This window comes from Nanorana parkeri, unplaced genomic scaffold (genome assembly GCF_000935625.1).
Source record: "Nanorana parkeri isolate BGI_ZX_2015 unplaced genomic scaffold, ASM93562v1 scaffold1609, whole genome shotgun sequence".
Classification (NCBI taxonomy): Eukaryota; Metazoa; Chordata; class Amphibia; order Anura; family Dicroglossidae; genus Nanorana; species Nanorana parkeri.
In genome coordinates this window covers 218,817-228,192 of record NW_017307877.1, presented here as the reverse complement: position 1 = coordinate 228,192, position 9,376 = coordinate 218,817, and the positions used below count along the sequence as shown (strand labels likewise).

The window sequence follows — 9,376 nt, the reverse complement described above, 5'->3', positions numbered from 1 at the left end:
TGATGTTTTTAATGGGCGGCTGTTCTACACGTGTTTGACCTGGCTTGTCTATACTACGCTTTGCCTAACCCCACCGACACTCATTTTTGCAACTCAGCTGTCTTGGCCTGCTTCTGCTACATCTGCACTGGTGCACCCCACGAACCAGCCAGTCTTCTGGCACATCTGAACTGCTCTTGACCTGACAACTTGGAGTACAATATAGAAATAATCTGGAAGCATTTAATACTACTTTAATTACAAAGAAGTGTTGAAAACCCTGACAAACATATTTGCCTTTGCTGTCCCAGCAGTCCCAAGCTCATTTCTGTGCTGTACTCACAAATGACCTCTACTTCAGCATGATAGACATGTAGCTGAATGGGGCAAATGAGAGGATAACTTAAACCGGCTAAATCAGAAGACGATTTGAAGCAAAATACTCCTTAAATGTTACTAATGAAAAGCAGCATATACTGCATATGATATGATATGCAATGGAAGCTTTACATGTTTTATTTGTGGTCAAAACAAGAAAAACATTGAAACAGAACAAAAGAACAAAACAAATACTAGGATGCTGCTGTTTATGCCATCATTGTTTATTACCAATGGGTTACAGAAATGTTATAACTTTGAAGCAAATATGTATTTGTAATAGGTGAATAAAAGCATATTATTAATGTGTACAGAATTAGTAATTTCCCATATTGACCCATTCCTATATAAATGACTGGAGTGCAGGACACATATAGCATTAGGCATTTTTCAAGTATGCTGCTCATCCATGTTTCCATTTAGATGTTCATTGCTAGGCTGATGAACTAAAAAGGAAAGAAAACATTTATGTTTACATTTTTTTTCCTACTTTTGTTATATATGCTATAGAAAAAAATACTGATAAAAAAAATATTCTAGGGGCCAGTCTATAATTACAATGCCACTGCGGGAGCATAATAATATAGTGCACTTAAATATAAGTTTTCTTTAAAATTGAAATGAGTTGGGTCTGTGCTGGAGGTTTGTGTGGAGAAGAGGTGTGGGGAAACCCATATACCGTTTTAATGCTGCGCTCACAGTTTAAATGTGCGAGTGAAGAAAGAGCTATTTGTATTTTTTGTAATTGCAGTTTTTTTTAGGGAGCTATAAACTGTACTTTGTGTTTCTAGTAAATGTAAAAAGAAAAAAAAAAAGACTAAATGTGAAATTCAGCAGTTCTACATACTGCTGAGTTATAAACTACCACAAACATACTGTCCCACTCCCTTATACCTACAAGTGTATGCTCTCACTAAATATAAACACTAATTAGTAGCAGTCCTGTCCAGGGGCGGAACTACCAGCAGTGCAGCCGATGCGGCTGCCCCGGGGCCCAAGGCGGTTGGCAGGTGGCTTCTTCTCCTCCTCAGCCGCTGCAGTCACAGAGTGGCCAAGGAGAAGAACAATCTGTTCAGCTGTCACTACTAGGTCCTCGCTTCAGTAATCGGGCTGCATGGCGGCCACCTGCAGCTTCCTCCGCCCACTTTGGCTGCTATAGCAGCTGAAGTGCAGCTTCTACAGCCGGCCAATGGTGGTGCTGCAGTCTTCCCCCTATAAGAGGAAGACTACAGCACCACCGTTGGCTGGCTGTACACTACAGGAGAGCGGGTCCTGGGGAGAAGACACAAGGAGTCTGCTGGGGCTTCAACTTAGTAAATGCAGGAAACATGGCTGCACCCCCCTTCCCCTCCACCACCTGAAGAGAAAGAGGGCAGAGCACCTGAATCACATCTTGTTCTTTCTGCATCACATCCTGACCTCTGCATCACACCCTGACTTCTGCACCACACCCCTGACATCTGCACACTGATGACCTCTGCACTCTGCGTCACACCGCTGACCTCTGTACTCTGCCTTACAACTGACCTCTGCAGCTCAGAAATAAAAAAATTCACATGGATTCTGCTGGGTTAGGTCCTGCGCAGCAGCCTTCTGTGGAACCACTTGGCACCTGCTTACAGCGCTTTTGCCACCCGAACATCTCCCCCCTCCTGAGACCCTCTGTACCCCTCCTGAGGCCCTCCACACCCCTCCTGAGGCCCTCTGCACAAGACATCAGGCCGGCATTCCAGAGCAGAGAGGCAGAACAGAGTACAGTATGTACCAAATTCATATACTATTATTCTGCAGTGCTTTATAATGTATTGCTGGGATTTGTAGTCCTCTACAGATGACATTCTACATTAGAGTGTAAGCTCCTCTGTACAGAGACTGATGTGACTGGCTCAGTGTTTTATGTACAGCACTACGGTATATAAGAGAGCTATATGAATGTCAAATAATAGTGTCTGACTATGGGGGGACATTAGAGTAAGCTCCTTTAGTGCAGAGAGAGCTGGGGGGGTTAGGGGGACAGGGAGGTCCAGTTTCGGCACCCCCTTGGGAGCAGGAAGGGGGGCCCTGAGAAAAAAATCTTGCACCAGGGCCCTTTGTTCCTTAGGTCCACCACTGGTCCTGTCATATTATTCCCAATTGAACGCCACTGCTAAAGGGGACCATTAGCAAATGTTAGATGTAGGCTGCATATGTTCAATAGCTAAGTTTCAATTGCATATTGCAAACAGGTTTTTAGATGTGTACCTGAAAAGCGCTATGCCAGTTAGACAATTTTACTATTCAGTGAGGTAAGTTATTCCTTTCAATTTTAATTTAAAGTGTATGTCAGCACAAATGTTTTAAAATACGCAGCACATCTCCAAAGGTTTTATCACTGTAAAGACCCTACAAGAACAGAAAAATACCTGTGATGCCAGAAATGCACTCAGCTACAAGTACTGTTGTGGGATGACAACACACAACTCACATTTCTGTGAACGGAGTGTTGTCAGCCCTCCCAAACAGACCCACCACACCCAGTCTTTTTGAGATAACACAGAAAAGGTGTACAAGATACAAGACAGTTCTGAATTTCTGAGAAGATCAACAAGCATATACAGTACATGCACTTGAACAGATATAACAAACTGCTATCAATTGTATATTTACAAATTAGAATGAAACAAGGAGAAGATAATTTTTAGGCTTTGTATACACGTTAAGAAAGAAAGAATGTTCTAATAAATTTAAAATTTGGTTCAATTACCTCTGCTTGATTTAAACTAATTGTATCATTCTTGAAACTGTTAAGTGAGTTGAACACACCTGAAAAAAAAAGTAAATTAGGGATAAATATAGTTTGGAAAGAGTACATATTTCTGGGACACTGAGCGCAAAAGTTACCTTATTAAATATAGCACACAATCAGGGGACAGTTGATAACCAGGGTCTGTTCACTTCATAGTTTAGCGTTTAACGGACGCTATTGCACAGCCAGGGCAGCCATCAGAAATTTTGGGACCCCTTACATGGCTTTTGACTGGGCCCCCCACCTTCCCCCGCACCGCCGCCACACTGAGCAAGTCACACTGTTTTTATTCTACATTTATGTGGATAACCTCCTCATGTATCACTTTCACCTCCCTTTTAGATTGTAAGCCCTCACAGGCAGGGCCCTCCTTACCATCTTGTCTTGAATTGTATTGTGATTGTAATGTCTTCCTTATATTGTAAAGCGCTGCTCAAACTGTTGCCGCTATATAAATCCTGTATAATAATAATAATAATACATTTTATATAGCTCTGACAGTGCTGTACAGAGAACACTGAGCCAGTTACACCAGTCTCTGTACAGAGGAGCTTACACTCTAATGTCCCTCCACAGTCACACACTATTATTATACATGTATATAGCTCTGGAATATAGTGCAGTGCTGTACAGAGAACACTGAGCCAGTCACAACAGTCATGTGGTGTGCAATAAAGTGAAATGGAAAGGGTAAAATTATATAGCAATCAATGCAGAATACCACCAACTATAGAGCACTACATATCCCAGCAATAATACATTATACAGCGCAATGCAGAATACCACCAGCTATAGAGGAATACAACACATCCTAGCAATACGTTCTACATACAGTGTATAATGTATTGCCTGGATTTGTATTCTTCTATAGCTGATGGTACATTATGCAGCGCAATATACCATTTGTGATGCTTACTCTCTATGGTGGGCTCTGCAGGGGTCTCAGATGGGCTGGTCAGGGCTTCATCCCCCTCTCTCTCTCCCTCCCAGCTCCTCTTACCTGCTCCTGGTGCCTGAACAACTGGCCTCCTCTGCTGCCGGACTGGAAGTAATGTCACTTCCGTCCGGTCCCACATCAGACGAGCAGCGGTGCTGATGGGGCCCCAGCCTGTCTCGAAGCCGCTGGATCTCCAATGCTGGGCCCCTGCACCGCTAGAGCCAGGCTTCCTCCAGCGATGCGGGGGCCTGGCCGCCTCCTCGCCTTTCACTGTCGTCCGATACTCGTGTAAGGGTCCGGGCGGGCACCCCAGGCTGACTGGGCCCCTTACATGAGTATCGGCCGTACCCCCCTGATGGCAGCCCTGTGCACAGCAAAACTAAACTGCAGTACCATGCACTAGGTGCATTGCCATTCATTTAAATGGCACCCAATTCCAGTGGCCTTGCATTACAGCTGCATGTGCTGCCCATTGTGCTGTGCTACAATGCACACGTGCCAGGTGCATACGGGTGTCATTCAAATAAATAGCAACACAATGCACCTAGTGGTTCTATAACTCTTTTATACATCTGTGGATGATAATAAAAAAAATTATTTTAAATATTATTTTGTGAGTGTTGTTTGTAATTCAGGTCTATAAAGAGCCTATTTTAGAGTGAGTACCTCAATTTCCCAAAGAGAAAAAAGAGAAGTCATGACAACAATGAATAAATAGGTAAATCTCAAGGTTGACATTTTTTTTCAATAGGCTAACTTAAAGGAGAACTATGGGGTTAAGGCTTTTCCCCATAGTTCTCCTTAGGGAAACGGGAGGACACAAACTAGCGTCCTCCCGTTTTGGGGATTAACCTCTAATAAACATTGATGCTCCCCACCACCACCACCCAGAGAGGAAGAAGAGGGCAGTGGACAGAGCACATCAGCACTGTAATTACCTTTTCTATCTGCGATACACCCTGCGTTACACGCACCCCTGATCTCTGCACCCTGCGTTAAGTGCACCCCTGACCCCCGCCCCTTGCGTTACACGCACCCCTGACCAACGCACCCTGCGTTGCACGCACCCCTGACCTCTGCACCCTGCGTTACATGCACCCCTGACCAATGCCCTCTGCGTTACACGCACTGCTGACCACCGCTCTCTGCGTTACATGCACTCCTGACCACCACATTCTGCGTTACATGCACCCCTGACCACCGCACTCTGCGTTACACGCACCCCTGACCACCGCACTCTGCGTTACACGCACCCCTGACCACCGCACTCTGCGTTACACATTACACGTGCCACTGACCACCGCACTCTGCGTCACACGAGCCGATGACCACCACACTATGTGTTACACGCACCGCTGACCACCGCAATCTGCTTTACATGCATTGCTGACTTCTGCACTCTACGTTACACTCACCGCTGACCTCCGCACTCTGCGTTACATGCACCGCTGACCACCGCACTCTGCGTTACATGCACACCTGACCTCCGCACTCTGTGTTACATTACTGACCTCCACACTCTGCGTCACACGCACCGCTGAACTCCGCACTATGCGTTACATGCACTGCGGACCTCTGCACTCTGCTTTACAACTGACCTCCACACTCTGCGTTACATTACTGACTCTGCACTCTGCATTACTGCACTGTTGTGCTGAGATTTGTAGTGCTCTATAGCTGCTGGTATTCTGCATTGGTGTACAATGTATGGCTGGGATTTGTAGTCCTCTATATCTGTTGGTATTCTGCATTACTGTATAATATATTGCTGAGATTTGTAGTCCTCTATAGTTGTCGGTATTCTGCATTGCTGAGATTTGTAGTCCTCTATAGTTGGTGGTAAGAATAATGCAGAAGCATTACTGAAGAATAATTGCTAAAATGTGTAGTCTTCTATAGCTGGTGGTATTCTGCATTGCTGTATAATGTATTGCTGAGATTTGTAGTCCCTATACAGCTGACAAGAGACAGTACCAGAACTACCAAGGTCGCAGCAATTGCTCTCACGCACAGCAGTGATGAGGAATCACTCCACCACACCGTGCTGTACTTTTCCTTTACCCATAACATTTCTCGACTATGTCACTTCCAGGTGCGCATGCACCTAAAGAAAGGGCATCAGAAAAGAAGCTGATTCAGATAACATAGCCACAACAGAAGTGACAATGTCAAGAAATTTGATGGGGTCAAGAAAAACTATAGTTATATGTACTGTCCGGCTATTCCCATTCTCCTCCCACAGGTCACAGCCCATAAGTCCGGACAGCCAGTGGTGGTCTACAGCAGGTGGGAGTGCCTAAGTGCCGGACATGAAGCAGAGGGAGGCTGGAGCCATGTAGGGTGCCCAGCGGGAGGAGAGTGGCATCCCCTGGCCAGCCACCGCTTTTATGGACTTCCTGGTGAGTCCTCACATCACCTAACCATTCACACTACCATTACATGGATGGAGAAAGTGGCAGGTGGCGGGGAGGGAGAGGAGGACAGAGAGTGGGGGGGGGGCAAGTTGCTGCACCATGGGCCTCTTGGTTGTACTTGCCCCCTAGGCCAAAAGTTGCCAGTCAGCCCCTGCCGCAACTGACGGGGGCCAAGAGCTAATTTAGTTGCGGATGGCATCGGCACCCGGCGGTTGTGGTGTTCAGGATTGTGGGCGGCATTGGACTACATGTCGCAATTAAACCAGTTCCCACCGCCTGGCAGTTGTGACATGTAATCCAACGCCGTCCACAATCTCCCTCTTTGTCTCCTCTAGCTGGTGGTATTCTGCATTGCTGTATAATGTATTGCTGAGATTTGTAGTCCCTATACAGCTGACAGGAGTCAGTACCAGAACTACCAGGGTCGCAGCAATTGCTCTCACGCATATATGGTTCCTAGAGTCGCCACTGGTCACACAAATACCACGATCATGCTTTTCTACAATTTCCTTCTTCAATTCAATGGTTATTTTCTTCAAAACCTTCTTGTCACCATTCTTGCTCTGCACTTTCTTTTTACTAGACATGTGCGATTCGTTTCGTTCCGAATCGAAATTCGGACGAATTTTCGGAAATTCGGACATTCGGATGTATACGAATTCCAAATTACAGATATAATGAATGCAAACGAATCCGAATTTCCGTTTCCGAAATTCGGTAGCGGTAGTTAGTTCGTTTCCGTTTCTTATTCGTTTCGTTCGTTGAAGAAAAACATTTTTCCCCCTCAAATGTCACTTTGCTGCAAACGAACAAACGCATGAACGAAACGAATAGGAAACGAAAACGAAACGAACGTTCGAACTAACTACAGCTAACGAATTTCGTCCGAATCCGAATTGGCTTTCACACCCGAATCCCGAAAAACGAAATAACACAAATCCGATTTTAAAACGAAACTAAACAAATTTTTTGGCAGTGCACATGTCTACTTTTTACCACCATTCTTGCTCTGCACATTCTTGTCACCTTCATTAATGTTCTGAACATTCTTGTCACCTTCATTAATGCTCTGCACATTCTTGTCACCTTAATTAACGCTCTGCACATTCTTGTCACCTTAATTAACGCTCCGCGCGTTCTTGTCACCTTCATTAACGCTCTGCACATTCTTGTCATCTTCATTAACACTCCGCACGTTCTTGTCATCTTCATTAATGCTCTGCACTTTCTTTTTCCCACCATGCTTTCTCTGCACTTTCTTGGGAGTCATGCTGGATTGAATACAGTAATACTGCACAGCAAAAGCTTCACAGTAAGTGTGCACAGTGTGCGATCTCGAGTACAAAGATGGTCGCGATCGTGTTTATCACCCAATGCAGAGTTCGAAGGCAAACTTTTTCCGAACTTCATGTTCGCGAACCAAATTGTTCGTGAACAGAAGCGTTCGTGAACCGAGGTACCACTGTATATGAAGTTGAAATGTGTATTCCAAGTCATCCGTGCAGTCAATATTTGAAAATAAGAAAAAATATTTGGGCCAAAAATTATGAAGCCTGCCACCACGTCAAGGTATACTCTTGAGCAGGACTCTAGACTAAAGATAAGCACCCTCCATTGTCATTAAACACTAAGCACCCTCTCTTTTCACTAAACACTAAGCGCCCTCCCTTTTCACTAAACACTAAGCGCCCTCCCTTTTCACTAAACACTAAGCGCACTCCCTTTTCACTAAACACCTTTCCTTTTCACTAACACTAAGCGCCCTTCTTTTCACGAACACTACCCACCCACCTTTTTCACTAAACACTAACTGTACTCCCTTATCACTAAACACTAAGCTCCCTCCCTTTTCAATAAACACTAAGCACACTCCCTTTTCACTAAACACTAACCACCCTTCCTTTTCACTAACACTAACCGTCCTCCCTTTTCACTAAACACTAACAAGCATATTGGATGGAGTCCATGAGAAGGAGGTGACGGAATCGATGGCAAGCTGTTCGGGTGGAGTAAGATAAGTTCCTAACAATTGAGACTTGCCACCTTCACCTATACATTAACCTTGTATAGTGAGATATTAGCAAAGGAGGTAAGAATACTTTGAACAGCTGGAAGGGAGCTGAGGGAACGAGTGATAGAAATAATGACGTCGTCAGCATACTGTAGATTTTGTGTTCCTGGGAGCCTGTTTGGATCCCAGTGATGTTCGGGAGTTGTGGATCGGCATAGCCAGACGTTCCATTACAAGGGCAAAGATGAGGAGGGACAAAGAATAACCTTGCCTTGTTCCGTTGGTAATGTGGAACAGGGAGGAGAGCAGGCCAGAGGTCCAGACACACGTGTGCTGGGAGTAATATAAAGAGCGTGTATGGCGGAACCTATAAATCCCTTAAGAGAGTTTAGAGAGTTTAGGAACTCTTGTATGGCAGCCTTATCAGGTTTAGGGTTGTCAGGAGACTCATTTAGGTTGTATAAAGAAGAGTAAAATTTGCCAAAACAATTGGCAATATCTAAGGGGTTAGTGAGGCATTTCCCAGAGGAGATCTTATTAGTTTCAGTACGTTGTTTAAATTGTCTAGCAATTGTTTAAATTTTCTTTGCACTCCTACATCTCTCTTTCAGCACTGCTCACCTCTGCACTCTGCATGCCCCTTCCTACACTGCTCACCTCTACACCACCTACCGTGTTTCCCCGAAAATAAGACACTGTCTTATATTCTTTTAGCCCCCAAAAACCACACTAGGTCTTATTTTCAGGGATGTGTTATTTTTTTTTTTTTTAAAGTGCACCAAAATGTACAACAATCTAAAGTTATCTGGTATCACTCCGCCTGTCACAGTAACTGGCACTATAGAGGAAGTATCGGCTAATGCGGCTCTGCT

General features: G+C 44.8%; 1 protein-coding gene across 1 annotated transcript in view; it reads right to left on the bottom strand.

Annotated features, from left to right (window-relative positions):
• Nucleotides 1-2,693: 2,693 nt before the first annotated feature.
• Nucleotides 2,694-9,376, bottom strand: part of LOC108799034 (calpain-9-like) — a 214,315-nt gene continuing 207,632 nt past the window's right edge. Inside the window, exons 13-15 of the mRNA XM_018570847.1 lie at nt 3,101-3,159; nt 2,822-2,928; nt 2,694-2,739 (exon numbers count right to left, since the gene is read on the bottom strand). Of these exons, the coding sequence (XP_018426349.1) occupies nt 2,694-2,739; nt 2,822-2,928; nt 3,101-3,159 (212 nt within the window). The remainder of the gene's footprint in view (nt 2,740-2,821; nt 2,929-3,100; nt 3,160-9,376) is intronic.